Source organism: Desmodus rotundus, chromosome 11 (assembly GCF_022682495.2).
Source record: "Desmodus rotundus isolate HL8 chromosome 11, HLdesRot8A.1, whole genome shotgun sequence".
In the NCBI taxonomy this organism is placed as follows: Eukaryota; Metazoa; Chordata; class Mammalia; order Chiroptera; family Phyllostomidae; genus Desmodus; species Desmodus rotundus.
In genome coordinates, this window is record NC_071397.1 from 13,447,263 (window position 1) to 13,472,521 (window position 25,259).

Sequence of the window (25,259 nt, forward strand, 5' to 3'; positions counted from 1 at the left end):
AGACTGTCTTATCTTCTATGTCTCTTACATTCTCTTTTCTATTTCCCATGTTTCAGCTTCGTTTTGGTTAGTTTCTATTTACCCGTCTTCATTTTAGCTAGTTTTCTGCGGCTGTGTCTAGTATACTTAAAAAACACCAACAAACCCTCATCTGTTGAGTTCCTAATTTTGGTTATTGTCTTCTGCAGTTTGAGAATATGTTTGTGGGCCTTTTTCCAGTGTACATTCTCACTCTGTACAATATTTAGCTGTGTGTCAGTTTTCTAAGCACAACTTTTATATCTGTAAACATGGAAATGTTACTGTTTTAAAGTCTGTATCTGATGAGTCCAGTATCTGGAGTTTATTGGAAAGTTTCTTTTTTGTTTGTTTGTTTCTGTAGGTACTTATTTATGTTTTGTAGTTACTTTATATGTCTGGTTGTCTTTGTCTCTGGATGTCATAAATTTTTAAAAAAATGACACAATTTGGGGTCTAGGATATCTTTTCCTGGACAAGGTTTTGGTGACTTCTGTTTTGTCTGAAACCACAACCCCACAGTCAAGGTATGATGTGTCTTGAGTCATCCAAATATTATTAAACCATCTAGGACTTTAATAGTGAGGGAGGGTAAGTCAGTGCCTGGCTTCAAATGATGGGCTGATTCTCTTGTTAGGGGCTATAGCAGCTGGTGACTTTAAGTTGAAGTCAGTTGAAGTCAGTTTTACTATGAAAATTCTAGAGCCCTTAAGATTGTGCTAAATCTTCTCTGCCTGTTCTCTACAGAAGGAACAAAGCCTGTATGACAGCATATCTGTTTACAACATGGCTACTGAATATTTTCAGCCCATGGTTGAGACTTACTACTCAGAAAAAAAGATTCCTTTTAAACTATTACTGCTCATTGACAATGCACCTCGTCACCGAGACTGGAGATGTACAAGGAGATTCATGTTTTCATGCCTGCCAATACAGTGTTCATCCTGTCGCCAGTGAGTCATGAAGTAATTTTGGCTTTCAAGTCATATTATTTAAGAAGTTCATTTTGTAAGACTATAGCTGCCATAGATAGTAATTCCTCTGGTGGAACTGGGCAAAGGAAATTGGAAATCTGGAAATAATTCATGATTTTAGATATCATTAAGACCATTCTTGATTCATGGGAAGAGGTCAAAATAGTAACAGTAACAGGAGTTTGGAAGAAGTCGATTACAACTAACGTGGGTGACTGATGGGTTCAAGACTTCAGTGGAGGAATTAACTGCAGAGGCGATGGAAATAGTGAGACAATTAGAATTAGAAATGGAGCCTCAATATGTGAAAGAAGTTTTAGGGGGAAAATGCTATCAGACAGCATCATGATACATAGAAATCGTTCGTGAAAGGAAGAGTCAGTTGATGTGGCAAACTTCATTGTTATCTTACTAATTTGTATGACTTGCTTTATGGTAGTATTGTCTTCATTGCAGTGGTCTAGAACTGAATCTGCAATGTCTTTTTAAAAAGGATTTTATTTATTTTTAAAGAGAGGGGAAAGGAGGCAGAGAGGGAGAGAAACATTGATGTGAGAGAGGAACATCGATTAGTGAACTCTCAAATGCACCCCGACTGAGACTGAACTCACAACCCAGGCATGTGCCATGACCGGGAATTGAACCGGATACCCTTTGCTTTGTGGGACAACACCCAAACCAACTGAGCCACACTGGTAAGGGATGAAATTGCAGTATCTTTGATGCATGCCTGTACATCTCTTGAGGATTCAAATTTGCACATGTTTAAATTTTTTAAAATTTTGAAATAATGTTGTAGAAATTTTAACAGTACAAAGAATTTTTTTCCTGACTAAGACCTTTCTTTGGAACATTTTAGTATGTAATTTCTACAAACTAGGACCTTTTCCTACTTAATCATAATCCAACTATAAAATTCAGGAAATTAATATTTATGCATGTATGGACTTCATTGTTTCTTTATTCAATGGAGTATATTCAATTTTTGTCGTTAATTATTTTGGTGCTGAGGGTTTCCTGATATATGGCCAGCAGGAGCCTTTTAATATATTTATTCCTTCCTTCCTTCCTTCCTTACCCAAGGATATGCTTAGAGAGGGGAAGGGAGAGGGAGAGAAAAGGAGAAAAACATTGAACAGTCACCTCTCGCACTTACCCTGACCGGGGTTCGAACCTGTAATTTAGGCAGACTGGGCATTGAATCGGTGGCCTTTCCGTTTACGAGATGACACTCCAACCTGCTGAGCTACACTGGCCAGAGCAGTAGGAGCCTTCTAATATCACTTCTCTGTATCCTTGGCATCATCTCATCCTTGTTTGAGAACTTCCTTGCTTTGTGACACAACACTTATGTTCCAGGCTTATTTTGTACTTTTCCTGCCTTAACCCTGGAATTGCCTGTATTTCCAAAGATTTCTGGTTCCTCTTAGTAAAAAGCTGATTGGGAACTCTGTTTATGTTGATGGGACTTAGAGTTTTATTTTACAGTTAGCAGGAGGGGAGCTGCCCACAGCTCTGGAGACCTTTAAATTCTGGAAATCAGTAGTCATTTCTCTAAGAAACCAGCTGTCATTCTTAGTAGCTATACTGGTTTCCCCAAACTGTGTGTGTGTGTGTGTGATTAATCCTTTAGTTTTTTGCCTTAGGAGAAAAACGCCTGCCTACTTAGCATTATTGTCTTAGAGCTATCGTGGTTGATAGTGGGTGTCAGCTCTTCCATGTGGAGATTCATTTCCCTATTTTCAGCTTTACATTTCCCATGAACCCTCCTGTTGTGAATTTCTGGCCTTTCTGGGATTCTGCACAGCAGTTTGGCATCTCTTTTATAGTTCCTTAAGTTTTCTGGGCTTCCTGTTCCTGGCTTTATCAGTTATGGATCCATTTTCACAAATTTATTATTAAAAAATTCTCACTGGCTCCCTTCTGAGGTTGGGATGTTTTCAGCTGCAGATTGAAATAGTGAGTAAAATATACTTAAAAGTTAAGATAAAGTTACTTCTGTAACAAGAAATCTAAAAGTATTGTAACTCTTGGATTGGTTAATTTAGCAAAGATCCAGGTCACTTTCATCTTCTCTTTCATCCTAATCATACCTGCTCTTTATCTTGTCTCAAATAGTTGTAGCAGTTTTGGGCATTACATTCTCATCAAAGAACATCCAAAGTCTGCAGGATTTAAGGTCAAATAAAACCTTTCCAGACTCTTGCTCAGAATCCATCCATCACATGCATATTTAAAAACCCATCAGAGTATGTGTGTATAAATTATTATAAGTCAACTATCTTTAGACCTTTGCGTCTTTGCCCTGCTAGCAACATTAGGTATCCTGGTATTAGGTAACGTACTTATTCAGAGTCTGCATTTGAGCGTGATTCCCCAAGTTAACAAGATGATTTTTGCAAGTAAATAAGATGACTTAATTGTACATTACTATTTGAGAAGTATTGGCCTGGACTAGACCTGTTGGGTCTGAGAGAGGCCTCACTTGTAAAAGTTCAGTGAGAAAGGAAGGAGGGGGAGTCAGTATGGGAATGTCTGTTGGTTTGGTAACCAGCAGTGTCTGCCCATGTTCCCTTTCCTTTTTTTGGTTATAGGTTTTGCATATGTATGATCTTTTTTCTCTTATGGGAGGAAGAAAGATGAATGGAGGTATGTCTAGTGTGCCATCTTAATAGGAAATCTGTTATTACTTTTATTGAACCATGTAAAATTTAATGCTATGTAGCATAAATCATGTCCTATAATCTCAAATCCTTACTTAAAGAAGGTAAAATATATATCCTTATAAATGTTTATTTTAGGGTGTGTTCATTTTGTATTGTTCTGTGACAGTATTGCCACATACTTAGCAGTTTAAAACAATATGCATTTATTATCTCACTGATTTTGTGGTTCGGCAATCTGGGCGTGGCCAGCTGGGGCCTCTGCAAGGCTGCAATCAAGGTGTTGGACAGGGCTTGGGTTTTCAAATGAGGGAGGATCCAAGCTGACATGGTTGTTGGCATCATCCAGTCCCCTGTGGGCTGTTGGACTGTGGGCCTCGGTGTTCTGCTGGCTGCAGCTGTAGACCTCCCTCGGGTACTTGGCACGTGGCCCTCTCCAGAGGCCAGCTCACAGTATGGCAGTTTGTGTCGCCAGAACATGGCCATTATAGTCTTGTCTTCGCATACAGTCCATCGTGTTTGTCCCATTCTGTGGGTAGAAGTCAGTTACAGGTCATGTTCACATTCATGGAGAAGGACATGAATTACAGAAGGACATGAGTATCAAGAGATGAGATCGTGGAGACCAGACTTTTTCTGCCCCTTAACACAAAGGGTATAATATCTGACTGTGAGAACAACTGAGGACATGCTTTATACATTGTATTGAGCCTTCTGCTTAAAACTTGTACAATGCTTTATACTAAGGTAATCAAGAAATTTGCTTATGTAGCCAAATATTTAAAGTCATTGAGATAATTCTTGATATTTTTGTAAAATATTATTGTTGTTAAACCGGTTCCTAAGTTTAGTAATATGATTAGTAGTGTTATGAGTTAAGTTTTAAACGTTAATTTATTGGTTTTTTTTTTAGTTGACTATATTGTGGAGTTTGACTATGATGCCGTACATGATGATGAATTAACTATTCGAGTTGGGGATGTCATCAGGAATGTGAAAAAACTACAGGAGGAAGGATGGCTAGAGGGAGAACTAAATGGGAAAAGGGGAATGTTTCCCGATAATTTTGTTAAGGTAAGTATTTTCAGTTAAATTTCTAGCTGTTGCTTCATAGGATTTAGTCTTTAACATTATATCTTAATGTCATGTATCTATATAACTAAGTGTTTTAGATAAACTTTCACCCTGCAGATTTAAAAAACTAGAGGTCTAGGTACTTCTGTAATTTATGTCATTGTTTCTTGGTGTCCTTGTAAGTAACAACACTGTTTGTGTATATCTGTGTGTATTATCTGCCTGTCTGTATTTTTAAATAAATAGTAGTGTGCATTTGAGGAGCACTTCAAGTCTCGCTCTGCAGTTTTTATTTGAGCCTTCAAAAGTTTTGTGACGTAGTTAGGGCAATGATAGCTTTGTTTTAAATGCGGTGACATAGAGACTGAGCGGTTAAATGGTTTACCCAGTGTTGGGTAGCTAATAAGACACAGAATCTGAACAGAAATCCAGGATTGTTGCCTCTACTTAAGTTTTATTATATGTTGTTGCTTTTCAGCATTGCCGCAGTTAATCTATTAAAGTAACAGTTACTCTTCAGCTATAACCAAACATTCCTTTTTAGTAAACATTCTACTCACCTGTGCCAGAAAACAATCAAATCTATTACAAACTAATAAAATTAGTAAGCCTTTAAGAGAAGGAAAAAAAGTAAAGAGTATCTGAGTGTTTACACAGCAGTTATAATTGTCTTGTTTTCTCTATTAAGTTTCTTACACCCAACCACATGCCTGGCTTCATTAAATTATGGGTTCTTCTGAGAAGGTGAAAGTGTGTGTCTGATTTGCTTGTCCAACTTGTAGAGTAGTTATTAAGTAAATATTTGTTCCCTGAATAACTTTGTGTTTGTTTTAGTTGTGGTTTTAACTCTAAGTATGAATGCATACTTTGTTAATTGGTTTTAGAGAAGATGGACTAACTACATCACCCTTCGTAGTTAGGGAATCTTTAGAGAAGATTTCCCTAACTACATTTTCTCTCTTGAAACAACTGAGAAAAGCTGTAGTAGGCGATTGAACTTATGGGGGAAGGCCACTTTTGTTTTTATTTTTTGTTCTATAAATTGACTTCTTTTTTATCACCTAAAATGATGTGTAATGTAGAGACTGTGGGAATTGGAGTAGAAAAAATTGGATTTAAACATAGTTAAGTTTCAGCTTTGCCGTTTGCGGGTAGTGTGATGTAGAGCAAATCACATAATTTCTGTTTTCTTTTAAAATGTTGTATTGATGGTGTATATATAGTAAGCCATGAAATTGGTTTCTCATCTCTCTCTCTCTCTCTCTCTCTCTCTCTCTTTTTTAATGGAAAGTGGTTTTTTAAGAGAAAGTATAGTTGACCATTAAACAATGCAAGGGTTAGTGGTGCTGATCCCCCTGTGCAGTTGAAAATTTGTATATAATTGATTGCCCAAAAACTTTACCACTAAAAACCTTTTGTTGACTGGAAGCCTTATTGATAACATGAACAGTCGATTAACTCATGTTTTGTATGTTATATGTATTATATACTGTATTCTTACAACAAAGTAAATGGAAGGAAAGAAAATGTTATTACAGAAATCGCCCTGGCTGGTGTGGCTCAGTTGGTGGGAGTGTTAATCCTATAGCCAAAGGTTGTGGATTTGATTCCTGGACAGAACGCATACCTAGGTTGCAGGTTCCATCTTTGGGTTAGGTGTGTACCATCCCCAGTCTGCGTGGGTGCAGGCGGCAACTGATTGATGTTTGTTTGTTTCTTTTTTTTTTTTTTTAAGAGATTAAAAAAAATTTTAGAGCAAGGAGAAGGGAGGGAGAAAGAGAGGGAAAACAAAACATCGATGCAAGAAAGAAACATTGAGTGGCTGCCTCTCATGTGCATCCCCACTGAGGACCAAACCTGCAACCCAGATGTGCTCTGATGGGGAATCAACTGGAGACCCTTCATTTAGGGGAATGACACCCAACCAACTGAGCCACACGAGTCAGGGCTGTGTTTCTTTCTCACACTGATGTTTCTCTTCCTTCCTCTCTCTCTAAAAGCAATGAAAAAAGTGTCACTGGTGAGGATTAAAATAAAGGAAAATATTACAAAAATCATAAGGAAGAGAAAATACATTTGTAATATTTATTGAAAAAAATTTGTGTCTTAAGTGGACCTGCAGAGTTCAAATGTGTGCTTTTCAAGGGTCAATGAGTATTAAAGTAATATAACATTGGTTAAAAAATAAATAAAATAGTTTGTATACAGTTCTAATTATGTGCTCATGTGTAGTCGCAGCACTGGGAATGACCTATCATGGGACTCAATTTTGAAATGTGTTTTATTTTTCCTTCTTGTTACAGCTGACAGTAGAGCCTGAGTGTAATGAACTGCCTGCTAGGAGAGAATACATTTTGAGTGTGCTAGGTATTAGAGGGAAGCTCAGTCTGACATTAAAAAGAAACCACAGAATTAGAGTCAGGACGTCAGTATGAACTCATGCTTAGTTTAAAACATGTGTAGGTGCATTCACAAATAATTATGTATGTGTGCGCTCTACTTGCATTAGTACACGCACATATTCTCAGCTCTTTCTGCCGAGAGGGTCTAGAAGCAGTGGCACAGTGGTAGACAGACACCCAGTGCTCGAATCTTGATTCCTAAATACCATTCTCCAATAAGAGGAAGCAGGGCTCCTTGGAGAAATGGCTGATTTTAGGGCTGGAGCGAGGAAAATACAAGATGACATTAGAGTACCTAGTAGTGCCAAAAAGTAAGGAAGTGCTCGAAAAAACAAAATGATGGGCCCGTGTCAAAGGAACATAGGAGCCAACCTGAAAGAGTTCCCAATGTCCAGCGCTGGAACAATTTCAGCAACAAAATAACCTAGTATTTGATTGTTACCCAAAGTAGAACATAAATATACATGAGTCCATACTGATACAGATGGCTGAGTAAATAAATGAATGTTGAAGGGATAAATTTTACAGAATTATTCTAAAGATTTGTAGATACTTTTTTCCATATCCTACCCCTCAACCTTTGCCCCCTTCAGAAGCATCATTCAGGTGTGGGCTGGACTAAAGAATAGATGGAGGAAAAAAATAGTGACTTCACAATGGAGTGACCTGGCAAATGCTACTTTAAACAATTGATAAAGACTAACATTATCAGTTAAAAATTATGTTGATAGCATGTATCCTCTTCACCTCTGAGGTATTTATTCCCCTAAATTCATAATCCCGTTGTAAGCTTGAGAAAATAATCAGACAAACCTAAATTGGGAAACATTTTTCTAAATCCTGACTAGTACTCTTCAAAAATTTCAAGGTCATGAAAAATAAGACTAGAAACTGAGATTGACCAGAGGAGACGACGGATTCATGATGACCAAATGCTTTGTGGTGTCCTGGATTAGATTCTGGAATGGGAAAAGAATGATATTAGTAGAAAAACAAATGAAATCTGTATGAAGTCAGTAGTTTAGTTAATAGGAACAGTTGACTTTAACACTTCAGATGTATTTGTGAAGATTCAAGGGAAAGTTGTAATTTATAATAATCCATTGTGTATTTGAAAATAAGCCTTTTGGGGGAACATTGAGGTACATTTGTTATTTTGTAAATGTGGAGACTGTGGAGTAAACAGTAGAACTAGTTTCCTATAGAAAATTCACATCCCTGTTATTGTTCTGGATACCTGTACTAAAGAGCAGTGATACTCAGATTGGGCAGGAAGGTGGATAGAAAGCTCAGATCCTTTTTGCAGCCTGTTATAGACATTAAATTTGTTTTGTGACAGACATGTCCATTTCAGTGTCCCTTTGCCATGTTAGCTCATCTTTCCATTATTTAAAAAATAATTTATCAAGAATATAGAACAATGATATATGGACTTAATGTACAGAACATCATTGTTTTGTCATTTTTTTTGCTTCACTGTTACTTTATAATAAAGAGATAGGACATTACAGATAATAATTGATTTCTTTGTTGCCTTCTTATTTCTCTCTCCCCCAACCACTTGTATTCTGAATTTGTATGTTATCTCTTCTAATACATAATTTTATACAGATTTACCTCTCCTAGGTATCCACAATCAATGAGAGATTTCTTGTGGATACCTAATACAGTCACTTCGGCTACAGTGTATTTTGTAACACTAGATAGTTCATAAGTGATTGGTAAATATAGGTGTGAGGTCAGGTAACTGGGAAAGTTGTATTAGTTTATTTTCTAGGTAAGGAGAATTGTGATAGAGTGTAGAATTATAATATTAGCAAAGAAGGGATAGGCTCTCAGCTTGTCTGTTTGTTTGTTTGTTTGTTTAAATGATTATCTATACTTGGTATTTTCCTTAAAGTTACAGTCTTAGTATTATAGGACTCTTAACGTCTGGTGCTCACCTCCATTTCTGTCTGCACTGTCTCAGCATCCACAAAGCAGCATTTCCACTTTATTTTTTTTATGCTTTTTTTAAAAGATTTTACTTTATTTTTAAGAGAGGAAGGGAGGGAGAAAGAGGGAGAGAAACGTCAATGTGTGGTTGCCTCTCACATGCCCCCTACTAGGGACCTGGCCTGCAACCCAGGCATGTGCCCTGACTGGGAATTGAACCAGCGACTCCTTGCTTTGCAGGCTAGCACTCAGTTCACTGAGCCACACCAGCCAGGGCTATTTTTATGCATTTACTAGCTCCCCAAGGAATCCATTCTCATGACTGCTTGGACAGTCCTAAATTATTGTCCATCTTCTGAGGTTCCAATTACTGTTACTTATTTATTTTCATTTTTAGTGCTCAGGTTCTAAAGCTGCATAGGTTTAGACTGGGCTGCTCCAAACCCAACTTTTTATATTGTTACTAGTATTTTTAGTGTTTGATTTGGAAGTTTCACATAATCAATGGAATTTTAGTGTGTGTGTGTGTGTTCAGAACATCAGATGTTTAGGAATGCATATGTAATTTTATAGTAGAAATTCCTTTAGAACTAGTTAATTTTTTAACAGTTGTGTTATATTCCATTGTATGTCTCTACCATATTTTATGAATATTGAGGACTATTTTCCAATTTTTAGCTGTTAAAAACAGTGCTGCTATTAACATTCTTTTATAGGCTATTACACATAGTCGAGAATTTGCTGTATCCTAGAGTAGACAGATATTCATCTGTTTAAATATTGTCATATTCTCAATATGTAATTATACCAATTTAAACTCCTACCAGTAGGAGAGGAACAGGGAGCCTAGTCTTACAGATCTGCAGTAGTATCCACCATTTTTCAGTGTTTTGTTTTGCTAATGAAGTTAGACATCTTTTCACATTTATTGGCCATTTAAGTTTCTTTTCCTGTGCATAGTTTGTTCATATAGATCTGTCCATTTTTCTGTTGCATTCTTGCTCTTTTTCTCAACCTGCTGTAGTTCTTAATGCTGTAGTAGTATTGTAAATACTACTCCTTTGTCATCTTTCTGCTTATGTGTCTTTTATCCTTCATAAGCACTTTTTGTGACTTGTCTAAGTATAACTTGGGAACAGAGAAGGCTTAAAGATACTCTTTTTTGTGTTTATTTTAAAGTTTTGATTTTCAGCGTGAGTCTTTTATCAGTCTTGCTTTCTCTTTTGGACACATATCATTTGAGCACTAACTTCATTTTTTCCACATGAAAAGTTACCAAATAATTTCCCTTTACCTCATTGATTTATAATGTTTAAGAATTAAGTCAAAATTGAGAAGGAAAATGTTAGTTTATTGGCTCTTTCTACATTCTCTACTTTAATGTTTGGGACTAAAGTAGAAAGTCAGATGCCTTACTTGTTGTTATAAACTTTGAGATTCAATATCAGTGTCTCTGTTGGCATTTGGCACTATGCCATTGGACTTGCTTTGTAATTGAGATGTTAAAGTACACACTCCAGTAAACAAATGCTTGGTAATTAACTGTGAAGTGTTAGTGTGCGAAGACTAATTTATTGGGGGAGATGACAGTATGGAAAAAGGAGGATAAATCGTAATGCCTTGTGTGGCTGAACGTCACATACATGGTAAAAATGATGGGTGTTAAAAGATCTTAGAAAAATATTATTCAGGAAATACATTAAAAATAACACTTGGATTGGTCTTTAAAGATAGGAAGTTAGATGAATACTTATTGTAGTCTATCGCAACAGCAAAAGGTGTTTTGTGGTAAAAATAATTAGATGGATTATGTTGACTGAGTGAAAGTTTTAACATGGGGGCAGGTAATGGGATTTAAGGCCAAAAGTGTAGATTAAAGCCAGTGATACAGTGCATGTAGAATATTGTTTACAGGCAATCTGAGTGAAAGGAGAAGTTTTAAAGAAGAGAAAGTAGAGGCTATAAAGTATAATAATGGAGATCAGAGTGTTACAGTGACGATGGAAATGAAGGGATAGGCTAATAATACCTTTTATTTGTATTAATACTTTGCATGTTCACTTGTATTTTCTCACTTTATCCTGGCATTTTTGAAAGTTAGGTAGGGAATGTATAGTTCTTGCCTAAAGTTGTACTGGTGATAGTGAGGCAAGTAGTGGGTAGCTCTATGATAGATAGGCAAATGTCAGGCTATTTTTAGGTGAGGAATGTAGTGTATGTGGTATGTGCTGATTTTTAGAGAAATACAATTCTTTTATAACTTTCTGTGCTTTTAAGAATGTAAGGACAAAGTGATAATGAATCTTAGCCTTTGAAATTCCCCAGTAGCATCAGCATAGTTGAAAGATGTTAGAATTACAAAATTAAAAGTTCTTTTGGTAACCTTTAGAAATAACCCTGGGAAAAGAAAAATCAAAACGCTTCTTCAGTAGAAATTGCATTGATTATAGATTGCTTTGGGTAGTATGGACATTTATGTTAATTCTTCTATTCTGTGAACACAGTATATGCTTCCACTTGTTTGTGTCATCTTTTTCGTTCTTCAGTGTCCTATAGTTTGCTGAGTGCTGGTCTTTTACCTCCCTGGTTAAATTTATTCCTAGGTACATTACCTTTTTTGTTGCAATGGTAAATGGGATTGTTTTCTTAGTTTCTGAGATTTTATTATTGCTGTATACAAGTGTCAGTGATTTCTGGATATTAATTTTGTGTAGCCCTATTTTGCTGAATTCATTTATTAAATCTAGTAGTTTTTGGTGGAGGCTTTAGAGTTTTCTATGTACACTATCATGTTATCTGTGAATAATGATAGTTGTACTTCCTCCTTTCCATTTTGGATGCCTTTTATTTTATATTGTCTGATATGTGTGGCTAGGACTTTCAGTACTATGTTGAGTAAGAGAGGTGACAGTGGACATCCCTCTCTTGGTTTTTTTTTGTTTTGTTTTTTTTCCCCCTAAAGATTTTATTTATTTTTTGAGAGAGGGGAAAGGAGGGAGCGAAATACCGATTGGTAGCCTCTCACATACCCCCAACTGGGGACCTGGCCTGCAACCCAGGCATGTGCCCTGACTGGGAATCAAACCAGCAACCTCTCAGTCTGTAGTCTGCAGGCTGGCACTCCAGCCAGGGCCCTGTCTTGTTCTCGATCTTAAGAGAAACAGTTTTAGTTTTTGCCCATTGAGTATGATGTTGCCTGTAGGTTTTTCATATATAGCCTTTATTGTATTGAGGTATGATCCCTGTATTCCCACTTTGCTGAGAGTTTTCACCATAAATGGGTGCTGGATTTTATCGAATGCCTTTTCTGTATCTTTTGATATGATCATGTGATTTTTATCCATCATTTTGTTTATGTGGTGTATCACATTTATTGATTTGTGAATATTGTACCAACTTGATTCTTCCTGATTGAGTTTTGAAAGATTGTATGTTTCTAGGAGTTTGTACATTTCAATTTGTACATTTCACCCAGGTAATACAATTTGTTGGCATATAGTTGTTCATAGTACTTTCTTAAAATCCTTTGTATTTCTGTGATGTCTACTGTTATTTACCTCTTTCATTTCTATTTTATTTGGGTCCTCTCTCTTTGTTTTTTGATGAGTCTTGAGTTTTTGATGAGGTTCATTAATTCTGTTTGTCTTTTCAAAGAACCAGCCCTTGGTTTCATTGATCTTTGTATTATTTTTTTAGTCTCTCATTTTTTTTCTGCTCTGATCTTTGTTACTTTCTTCCTTCTACTTACTCCAGGCTTTTCTTGTTCTTTTTCTAACTCTTTTATGTGTAGTCTTACATTGTTTATTTTAGATTTTTCTTCCTTCATGAGGTAGGCCTGTAATTCTGTGAAGTTCCCTTCAGGACTTCTTTTACTATATCCCATAGATTTTGGGTTGTGTGTTCATTTCCAGGTAGTTTATGATTTCTTCCTTGATCTCATTGGTAATACATTCATTGTTTCATAACATGCTATTTGACCTCCATGTATTTGAATGTTTTTGAGGTTTTTAATTGTAGTTGATTTCTAGTTTCATGACATTGTAATCTGAGAAGATACTTCATATGATTTCAGATTTCTTGAATATGTTAAGACTTATTTTGTGCCCTAACGTGATCTTTGAAAATATTCCATGTGTACTTGAGAAGAATGTATATTCTGCTTTGGAATGAAATGTCCTGTAAATATCTGTTAAGTCAATCTGATCTAGTGTGTCGTTTAAGGTCACTGTTTTCTCGATTTTTTTGCCTGGAAGATCTATCCATTGATGTCAGTGGGGTTTTAAAGTTCCCTATTATGACTGTATTGCTGCCCTAATCAATTTATAGATTCGACAAAATTCCTATTAAAATACCAATGGCGTATTTCACAGATCAAGAACAAATATTGCAAAAAGTTATGTGGAACCAAAAAAGACCCGGAATAGCCTGAGCAATCTTGAGAATGAAGAACAAAGTTGGAAGGATCTCAATACCAGATATCAAACTATATTACAAAGCCAGGCAATCAAAATTGCCTGGTACTGGCACAAGAACAAGCATATAAATCAAGAGAACAGAACAGACAGCCCAGAAATCAGCCCACACCTTTATGGTCGATTAATATTTGACATAGAAAATCTCAGACATTCCACACAGCAACATCCTCACAGACATGTCCTCTAAAGCAAGGGACATAAAGGAAAGAATAAACAAATGGGCCCTCATCAAAATAAAAAGCTTCTGCATGGCTAAAGAAAACAGCACTAAATTACAAAGAGAACAACAGTATGGGAAAACATATTTGCCAATGATACCTCAGACAAGGGCCTGATCTCCAAAATATATAAAGAACTCACACGACTCCACTCCAGGAAGACAAACAACCCAATTAAAAAATGGGCAAAGGACTTGAACAGACACTTCTCCAAGGTGTTTAATACATTTTGTATTAAAAGTCACTGAAGTAATACATGTTGAAACAAAATTCAAGCAGTATGAAAGTATCCGTTGTGAAAAGTACATTTCTTTACGCTCCCTCACCTCATTCCACTTTTATGAATTTGGTAGATACTTTATAGATTGTTTTCCGTAGAAAATATTTTAAACTGAATTATTTGTACCGTCATTCCCCTTTATATCCTGTTTTTCACACCATAAATTTAAAGTCCAGACATCATGATATAAATTATGTTAGTGTTTACCTGGAACATACCTGAAAAGTTAAAACCTAATTTCTCCCTAAGGAGTTAATATATTTTGTTTCTGCTAAAGTATTTCAGGTTGTAATAATTTTTTTAAAAGATTTTATTTATTTTCAGAGAGAGGGGAAGGGAGGGAGAAAGAGAAGGAGAAAAACATTGATGTGTGAGAGAAACATCAATCACACAGCTGGGGACCTGGTCCACAACACAGGCATGTGCCCTGACTGGGTATCGGACCCACGAACTTTTGGTTTCCAGACTGGCACTCAATCCACTGAACCACACCAGCCACAGCTTTTTTTCTTTTTTTTAAAGTATATTTTACTGATTATGCTATTACAGTTGTCCCATTTTTTTCCCCTTTTGTCCCCCTCTGCCTGGTACCCATGTTCCCTCCAGCAATACGTGTGTCACCCCCCCACCCCTTAGTTCATGTCTATGGGTCATGCATGTAAGTTCTTTGGCTTCTTCATTTCCTACACTATTCTTAACACCCCTTGTCTATTTTGTACCTACCAATTGTGCTTCTTAATTGCTATACCTTTTCCCCCATTCCCCCCGCTCCTCCTCCCTGCTGATAACCCTCCAAGTGATCTACATTTCTGTGATTCTATTCCTGTTCTAGTTGTTTGCTTAGATTGTTTTTGCTTTTTTACAACTGAAAAGATTCAGTTACTGATAGTCGTATGCTTGTTGTCATTTTGCTGTCCATAGTTTTGATCTTTTTCTTAAATAAATCCCTTTCACATTCCATATAATAAGGGCTTAGTAATGATAAACTCCTTTAGCTTAATCCTACCTGGGAAGCACTTTATCTGCCCTTCCATTCTAAATGGTAGTTGTGCTGGATAGAGTAATCTAGGTTGTAGGTCCTTGCTTTTCAACATTTTGAATACTTCTTGCCAGTTCTATCTTGCCTGCAAAGCTTCTTTTTAGAAATCAACTGATAGTCCTATGGGAACTCCTTTGTAGGTTACTCTGTGCTTTACTCTGGCTGCTTTTAAGATTCTCTTTATCATTAACCTTGGCATTTTAATTATGATGTGTCTTGGTGTGGTCCTCTTTGGATCCAACTTGTTAGGGACTTTGGACTTGCATGTCTATTTCCTTTGCCAATTTAAGGAAGTTTTCTTTCTTTCTTTCTTTCTTTCTTTGTTCAAATAAGTTTTCAGTTTCTTGCTCTCCCTCTTCTTTTGGCATCCCTGTGATTCAGGTATTGGCACATTTAGAGATGTCCTAGAGTCTTATTCTCTCTTCATTTTTTTGATTTCACTTAGTGTAGCCTTTATTTCTTTCCTTATGCTTTTGCCCTGCTCAATGAGCTCTCCAAGCATCCTTATCATCAGTGTTTTGAACTGTGCATCTGATAGGTTGGTTATCTCCATTTTGCTTAGTTCTTTCTCTGCAGTTTTGATCTGTTTTTTTATTTGGGCCATATTTCTTTGTCTCCTCACTTTGACAGCCTCCCTGTGTTTGTATCTGTGTATTGGGTAGAGCTGCTTTGACTCCATTTTGGTGCACCTGTTAACATTGTAAGGGTTGCAGAGCCCTAGTATTCACCAGGGTGGGGCAACCCACTTCGCCACTTTGTGGCACTATATGTAGGGGAGGTGTCTGAGAGGGAACGATGTTGCTTTCTTGACTCTCACTTGTTTCTAGTCACTTCCCCCACTTCCCTATAGGACTGGTGCCCTTCTAGCTGCTGCCCTGGTGGTGTATCCCAGAGTGCGGGGTTTGGGTACATTCTAGGGCTGTGCAGGTCCTTTAAACCAACCCTACTGAGAGGCCCGCAGTTTCTTCTGCCATGCCAACCTCCACTGGTTTTTATAGCCAGAAGTTACGATGCTTTTTCTCCTAGCACTAGAACGCTGTGCTTTGAGGTCTAGCCTGGGGCTGGGATAGCTTATTCCCCAGGTGTCCCTCCTGGTTTTTAACCACCACAGGTGAGTGTGAGATTGCGCATTCCACCTGGCACCCCTGCCACTGCCGTGCTGCTGCCACCACACAGTGTCCTCTCCTCCCTGTCTCTGACCCTCCTGTCTGAATGAATATTTCTTGTTAAAATCTTTGGTTGTCGTACTTCCATATAATTAGATTTTCTGGCAGTTCTAGTTGTATTTTGTTCTGAGATTAGTTGTGATCCTTCTTATGGTTGTGCAAGGAGGTGAACCGTGTCTACATACGCCTCCATGTTATCCCGAAGTCCTCCTCAAGTTGTAATAATTTAAACTGGGAAATCTTGATTGCCAGAAGCTGGGCTTCTGGGATATCTCTTGGTTTGGGTTTTTTTTTTTTTAATTCATACTCATTGTCTGTTTGTCAGTGTCGTCTGTGGCCTCAAGGAATCTAGCAGCTTTGAGAAAAAGATCTCCATGTAGGTCTGGTGTCTTTTGAGTCATAGATAGACTAGCCCTCACCTTCTGCCATACATATCCTAAAACTCCTTCATCTTAGGACCGAAAGCACAAATAGCATATTTTGAAAAATTAATAAAGTGTGAAAAATGGGACCATTATAAATTATTGGGGTATTTTTAGTTCATTTCAATCAATGTGGTATGGCTGAAAGAATTTGACTGAGAGAAGAGTGCTTTATTTAGTGTTTTTTCCACTCCACTTGGCTCTCATTAGCATTCTTGTAATAGGAAAAGGAAAGGACTAGGATGCCAATGAATGTGCATAACTCTCCCCACCTTTTCCTACTTTTCCCTTTTACAAATGGGGGAGGAACTGTTGAAATAGGGAAGCTCTTTGTCCAAATTAAAGAGACAGCAGTTCCACGGAGAATAGCTTATTTGGGAGAGGAGAGAAGAAGTTTAGAAGCTTTCAAAATAGTCCTCCTATTATATCTTTGCTGTTCTTCTTGATGATTCTGATATGTTAGCACTTAAAAGGTACACATTGATTTCATATTGAGGAGATTTTTCTCTGTTGGTCATTTCACTTTGCACTCAAGTTATTGTGTGTGTATGTGTGTGTATGCGTGTGAATATCCAATTTAATTTGATCATAATAAGATGGAAAATCTGATGACTTATGGTTAGTTTCTACTGTATCATTTCTTATCTACTATCACTAATATTCTATAAAACAAAAACTCTAGGAATGGGGTAAACCATTTTGTTAGGTTGGAAACCTAATGTTTTAAATGTGGGTCTGATGTTGATGCAGTAAAGCTAAAACATATAGGTACCAAATAAATATTTAATCTTAACTTTCCTTATTCTTTAAAAATGTTACTTTTCCATTTCTTCTGATTTATGCCTTTGTAAACTTTGAGGTTCTAGTTCTGTATAACACTTTTTTTGGAAATCCTGAATGTAAACTTAAAAATAATTAAATATATTTCTTAATTTTGTTTCATATTTTACATTTTTATTTATTGATTTTTTGAGGGAGAGGGAGAAAGGGAGGGGGCGGCCCTGCCTGGGGATCAAACCCACAACCTTGCCGTGTTGGGATGGTGCTCTAACTAACTGAGCTACCCAGCCAGGGCTATATTCCCTAATTTTATTTAGCATAAACAGATCTGTTACTCTGTTTAGGAATTTAATGACTAGTTAACCTGTATCTTTCATTTAAGAAAAAATAGGAATGCCCCTTCCCTCTTACCTGGTTTTCATTTTTTGTGACCTTTGTTTCTATGATACGGAAATTAATTCATTTCTATTTTTAAATCATGATTATGCACTGGCCATGATCAGATCATGAAATTATATATAGGTATATATATAAAAATTTCATGATCTATAATTTCATGATAGGTATATATAATTTAATATGCCTATATATGCTGTATATAGGTATATTAAAACATGAAGTAGTGATTTGTGAATCTCGATCATCTTTTAAGTTATCTGTTTTTGGTTAGTGCAATCAAGAGTTAAGTATCTTTGATTATCCTAATAAATAAAGGATAACTATATTCTCACCAATCTTAACTCCCTAATTTGCTTATATCTCTCATCTTCCTTTAATTTGCTGCTTCTTACCCCTTATCTGTGAAGTAAAACCAATCATATAGTACATTCTTACCTATTTGGAAATTATCCACATTGGTGGTTTGGTTTTTTTTTTTGGCTAATTTGGATTGACATAACTGACTGTATAGGAGGCTTTCCTAATTTGTGGAATGAGATTCAGAGTTTTTCTGAGGTTGCTTTATCAGGACATGATAGTGTCTCAGTGAGGACTCTTCTTTTTTTTTTTTACTGGATCTCCTGGATTAATTTTCAAAGTTAGGAAAGGAAGTGAAGTTGGTTAAAAAAAAAAAAAAACAGATGCTATGATATTAATTTGTCTTTTATTTACTGGCTGATTAAGCAAAGTCAGTAAAGGGCAGAAAAAAGAAGAAACACTGGAAGCCTTACTAATACTTCATAGGTACTCAGTAAAATTTGCTGTTGAAGCTGATAGCTAAAGAGTAATAAGGAGAAGAGGAAGACCAAGTAATTGAAAAATTATTTGAAAAAAAAAATGAGAGAAAACTTCCCCAATCTGGTGAAAGAAATAAACATACAAGTCCAGGAAGCTCAGAGAGCCCCAAAGAAGTCAGACCCAAAGAAAAACACACCAAGACACATCGTAATTAAATTACCCAAGATTAAAGATAAGTAGAGAATTGTAAAAGCAGCGAGAGAAAAGGAGAGAGTTACCTATAAAGGAGCCATTGGCTGATTTCTCAAAAGAAACCTTACAGGCAAGAAGGGCCTGGAAAGAACTTTTCAAACTGATGAAAACCAGGGACCTTCATCCAAGATTACTCTATCCAGCAAAGCTATCATTTAGAATGGAAGAGCAGATAAAGTGCTTCCCAGATAAAGTCAAGTTAAAGGAGTTCATCATCACCCAGCCTTTATTATATGAAATGTTAAAGGGACTAAGAAAAAGTAGATCACAACTATGAACAGTAAAATGACAACAAACTCACAACTATCAACAACCGTACCTAAAAATACAAAAACAAACTAAGCAAAGAATTAGAACAGGAACTGAATCACAGAAATGAAGATCACATGGAGGATGGGGTCAAAGATACAGGGAATAAGAAGCATAAATGGCAGGTACAAACAGACAGGGGGAGGTTAAGAATAGTGTACAGGAAATGGAGAAGGCAAAGAACTTACATGTGCAGCCCATGGACATGAAATAAGGGGGAGGGGAACATTGGATAGAAGGGGGGGTACAGGGAAGAGGGGGATAAAGAGGGAAAAAAATGGGACAACTGTAATAGCGTAATCAATAAAATATACTTAATAAAAAAACAATAGTAACTTGGAGGCACTATATGTCCAGGAACTAGAAAAGAGAGTAAGTTGGTATGAGAGGGGAGGGGAGGGTGGAGGCAGGAAGAGGCACAGGGTGGGAGGAGGGTGGAGAGAGAGAGAGAGAGAGAAGGTGGCTAGTGGTAGGCAGATTATGGATTGTATCAGGAAGAGGTGGAGGAGGAACCCAATGCAAGCTTTATTTATAATTTTGCTCATAGCTTCGAGGTAATTTGGTGCTTGTCATAACATCTTCGTTGACACTGTGTATTTGGAACCTGAATTTTCTCAGTAGACTCTGTGTATGTGTGTATACACACACATCTTAGTTTGTTTCTCCCTTCCAGTTTATTTCTTTTGTCCTGAGATTATATCTAATGTTAAGTGGATATGATTGTTTCATAGACTTTTAAAGTTCCTTAAGATGTTTCTAGATCTTGAGCAACATGTTGTAAATTAATTGTTTTAGAAATGGGAAACATTGTCTCAATTAAGTGTAGTTAGTCACGTAGTTAATATTATTTTTCATCCTCAACTGAGGATGTTTTTATTGATTTTTTAGAGGGAGAGACAGAGAGAAACAGCAGTGAGAAAGAAACATCAACTGGTTGCCTCCCCCATGCACCCTGACAGGGACTGAACTGGCAGCCTAGGAATGTGCCCTGACCAGAAATCAAACCCACAGCCCTTTGGCGCAGAGGATGAAACTCCAATCAGCTGAGCCACCTTGTCAGGGCTCACATAGTTAATTTTTTTTTAAGATAATATAAATAGCTTTGACTGGTGTGGTTTTGGGCATCCTGCAAAATGCAAGGTGTCCTCTTTGATTCCTAGTCAGGGCACATGCCTGGGTTGTGGGCCAGGTCCCTGGTTAGCGGAGTGGAGGAGACAACCGATCCATGTTTGTCTCACACATTGATGTCTCTCACCCTCTCTTTCTCCCTTCCTTCCCCTCTCTCTAAAAATAAATAAAATATTTTTAAAAATAAAACAAAATGATAACATATAACCAAAGTAACTAAGTTACATAGCTAGTAAACAGGGTTGTGCCAACATTTGTACCCAAGTGATCTGTCTCCTGAACCTTTACTTTTAACATTGGGTTAAATTAGAGTTACTTTCCTAGAAGAACAAGATTTGAATGTCAAGCTAAGTTCTTGGACTCTCAGAGACACGACTTTTTTTAAAACGTAGGTAGCTCAAGAACCAGGAGAATCCAAAGTGAATACTCTTTGGCATGCTGAATTTTTAACTACCAGTCTTTACATAACTTTTATGTTTGTTTTAGTTTGAAAAATACTTAATGTAGTCTGAAAACAGGTTTTCAAATGATGATACATTATGTTTTAATAGCTAATTGATTTTCCTTAAGTGCATTACCCATAACAATGAAGCAAATTATCTATATTACGAAGTATTTTCTATGCTTCATACTTTAATAATTTTTCACATTTCTCCACCAATAAGGTAGTTTCTCCAAGTGAAAAACTTTTATTCTGATTGCAAAATAATATATATTGTTTATTAAAAAAAGCAAGCATCAGACCCTTTTCTATAATACAGATGAGTCAGTTATCTGAAGTCCTACCAGTTACAGAGTAACAACTGCTTAACATTGTACTAGACACAAACGCCTGGAGATAGAAATTTTTAGTTAACTTTGTATGTGACAAATATCTTCTGGTTAGTGATTCACTTTTTTAATTGTTGATTTTAATGAACAGAAATTATTAATATCAATATAAATATGTGAGGTAGGAATCCAGCTCTATTCTGTACACCCTAAATATAGTTAGTAGTTTTGCAAACACCATGCAATTTTTTCTCACTTTTTCTCTATTATAAAACAAATTTTTTGTTTATGGACTTTTTATTTTGTTTCATTTATCAGTATGTCTGTTTTTGTGCCAGTATTCCACTGTATAATTTATAGTGTTACATTGTTTTTCTTTATATCTTAGTCAAAAAGAAAAAGTCCCCTCACCTTCTTTTCCCTGGAGTATTCTGGCTATTCTTGGCCTTGTTTTTTTATACTTACTTAGAACATGTTTATTAAATTGCTCTCTCAAATCTGTGAGATATTTTTGGAATTGCATTGAATCATTACATCAGTTTCAGGGAGAATTGGTATCTTTGTGATACTAACTTTTTAAACTGAACACAGCATAACTTCCCTTCTGTCTTATTATGTCTCCCAATAAAATTTCATACTTCTTTTCATGAAGGTTTGCATATCTTTTGTAAACTATGGCTCCACTGGCCAAACCTGAACACTTCCTATTTTTGTAATGTCCATGAGCCGAGAATGCTAGCTAAGAATTTTATAACTGCTTGGAAGAAAATCAAAGGAAGAACAGTATTTAGTGACATGTGAAATTATATCAAATTGAAATTTTAGTGTCCAAAAATAAAATTTTGTTGATACATAGTTATGTTTATTCATTAAGTATGTAGCTGTTTCTGCCCTAAAACTGGCAGAGTCCATTGTTTCAACACAGGTTCTATTGCCCACAGATCCTAAAATACTTTACTATTTGACCCTTTATAGAAAAAGTATGTCTACCTCTGACTTAGAATTATTGTTTGTCATTGTTCGTTTATGTACTTCGGTTGAATGTGAATGTTGGGGTGGAGGTGGTCTCTCAGCTTCCTTTTCTGTACCTATATCTCCAATTCAGATAAAAACTTAAACTTATGAGTCACTGTTACCAAAGTGTGTTGCATTCTTTAAATTTGTGTGGGCAGAGGAAAACGTTAAACACTGTGGATATTGGTGTTTTATATAATAATCACTATACCTTTGTTTTGGTATTTTACATTTGAAAATTCAATTTAATAAAATATAAAATTGCCTATTTACTGATTTCTCCCTTTCTAGGAAATTAAGAGAGAGACAGAATCCAAGGATGACGATTTGCCTATCAGACGGGAAAGGCATGGAAATGTAGCAAGTCTTGTACAGCGAATAAGCACCTATGGACTTCCAGCTGGAGGGATCCAGCCACATCCACAAATTAAAAACATTAAGAAGAGTATGTAAATACTATTTTTACTACTAAATTAAGTCAGAATAAAAAATATATCTTGTAAGTGTTCATAAATTATGTTAAGAAAATTAGCTCTACCTTTTGCAGCTGAGTGCAGAAACTTTCTACGTATTCTTAATGTTACAAGTTACTGACTCATGTAGTCATTCTTCATATGATAGCTTGAATTGCTGACAACTATGCGCGGGGATTATAAATTAGAATGAGGCTTTGTTTTCTTAATAGTGTTACATTCTCTGTAGAATAGTTAACACTTTGCCTTAAACTTATTTTAATAACATTTATTTAATGAGATACTTAAATCTCTGCTTATCCTTAAGCAGTATAGATAGATGCCAGAATTTTGATAGTATATTTGGTTTTTTTTTAATATTCATTCATTCATTTTTAGAGAGAGAGGAGAAGGCAGGGAGAAAGAGAGGGATAACAACATCAATGTGTGGTTGCCTCTTGTGTACATGCTTTCATCTGGGGACCTGGCCCCACAACCCAGGCATGTACCCTGACCGGGAATCGAAGTGGTGACCCTTTGGTTCGCAGGCTGGCACTTAATCCACTGAGCCACACCAGCCAGGGCTGATAGTACATTTCTTTAGTAGTTAAGACACCTGAACATAACCATTCATAGAGAGAGAGCACATTTGAAGTCAAACAGAGTTGGAGTCCATCTTACTACTTAGATCATTTAAACTCTTGAGTTTTATTTTGCTGCTGCTGAGAAAGTGGTAAAAAAAAAAAAAAAAGATAGGTAATATTGCTGTTCTCAAAGAGCTTGACATCTTGGGAAAGGCTGTTATAAAAAATATTAAACATGTGCGAAGAAGTGAAGTATTTATGCAAGTAGACGACATTTTAACATAGTAAAACCTGAAGCCCCTTGAGAGATTGAATACTGATTACTGTGTTCGATTTAATATAATAAGTAGTAAATGAGTGTCCAACCACATTTATCTTAGATCAGCATCTTTCATATTGTGCTCTTCAAATCCCTTGCAGTACCAAGTAGTCTACAGAAAAGAAATTTTATTTACATACGTTTCACAAATTAAGAAAAATGTATGAATTTTGCAGTCTCCTTATATATCTCAACCTGTTGCTTTCTATACTATTGCCTGTGAAGTTTGGGGAAGCCTGTACTTGCTGGGTTTTATCACCCTTTGTTTACTTTCATAAAATAAAACTAGATTTTCATAAAAAAATTTCATGACATTGAGACAGACCAGTTGAAGGGTTCTCTGTGTTGTTTCCCAGTAAATGCAATGTACAAACAGTATTTAGATATTACCCATACTATTTTCCGTCCACTGGCTGTAGGTGAATCAGTAGATCTGATTGTCCTGGACTCTGAAATTGTGTTTGTTGGGGGATTGAGGAACAGATAACAGGCTATGTCCCCATCTTACAGGTGAAGCTCTCTGTAGAATTTTGTGCACAAGGAGAATTTACAGGCCCAGAGAAGGGGTATTTATGACCTCTGCCTATTGTAAAATCCATTTAAAACTTTCTTCAGCTTTACTGAACTATAAAGAGACAAGTTTCTTCTTAAGGCTAGACAAAGATTTTCAAAGTTATGAATATTTTATCTTGTCTCCTAATAGGAAAGGACACACTAAATTTTTACCTTCCTCAAGAACATGGGTCATAATTCTTTTTCTTGTAAGAAAAAATAAATATTATGTAGTTGTTGCCAGGAGGCTTAGGTTTTTTCCTAAGGCTCTTTCATAACTTGCTTTTAAGTGCCTGTGCCGCAAGGGCTAAATTGGTCGTTTGGTGCTAACATTTAAAACAGGATGCAGCTTGTTTTCGCTTTCAAATTGCTTTTCCAGGAAAAGCAAGCTTCTGTGTTTTCTTTTTTAATCCGCATTTTGTTTTACTGTTTGTGCCATATTCTTAATTCACAAAATAGACTTAGTTTTTGAAAGTGGTTCATTGCAATGTTAAATAGTAGTGGATACTACTAACCAATACTATTAATAAAATGTATTCTTAAATACCTTAAAACCATTATAAATGGTTTGGTAGTGATAAAAAATGCAAATTGAATATTCAGTTTAAATCCGTGTGCCAAGACAAGTGAATCTGCATGTGCTGAATTTTATATAAGCAACTAAAAAGGACCAGTTCAAATAGATAGTATGATGTTAAGTATCTGGAAATTGCACTGGTTAGTTTCTTTTTGAAGTCGCCACAGCCAAAAAAGTGTTTGCTTTTTGCAAAGTCTGGTCACGAACCACTGAAACTTAGTTAACTATGGTAACTTCTTTGGTCAAGTAAACAGGTATTTTCTAGAGCTAGCGTAGAATAATGTTTTTCTAGGACAAAGTTGACTTACAAGTTGCTAAAGTTATAGGAGAGCAAAACAGCTATAATTCTCACATTACTGTTGAGACCCTTGTAAAATTAGGCACGAAGGTAAGGAATGGTGTCGAGTATTTTACTTAGAGAGTAAAGAATTGATATCTTTCAGCATTACAACTCTGTATGACATTCATTTTGGAATATTATATGGGGAAAAAATGGATGTCAGATGTGAATCTACTCTTGGCTCACGTGAGGGAAGGAATCAGTGCTTGTAACTTTATTTTCCTTATTAGTGGAGTCTCATGCTGCAGAAGTGATTTTTCATCTAGTTAATAATTAGTTTGAATGTGAAAGATGCATTGAAGTTGATACTGGTAGATCGCCAGTAGTTGTGGAGGAAGA

At 36.2% G+C, this 25,259-nt stretch overlaps 1 protein-coding gene across 3 annotated transcripts in view; it reads left to right on the forward strand.

The window, feature by feature from the left end:
* Window positions 1-25,259, forward strand: part of CD2AP (CD2 associated protein) — a 102,785-nt gene that overhangs the window by 12,510 nt on the left and 65,016 nt on the right. For all 3 annotated transcript variants that reach the window (XM_053913482.1, XM_053913484.1, XM_053913483.1), the window contains exons 2-3: window positions 4,569-4,729; window positions 22,388-22,541. In XM_053913482.1, coding sequence (XP_053769457.1) covers window positions 4,569-4,729; window positions 22,388-22,541 — 315 coding nt within the window. The remainder of the gene's footprint in view (window positions 1-4,568; window positions 4,730-22,387; window positions 22,542-25,259) is intronic.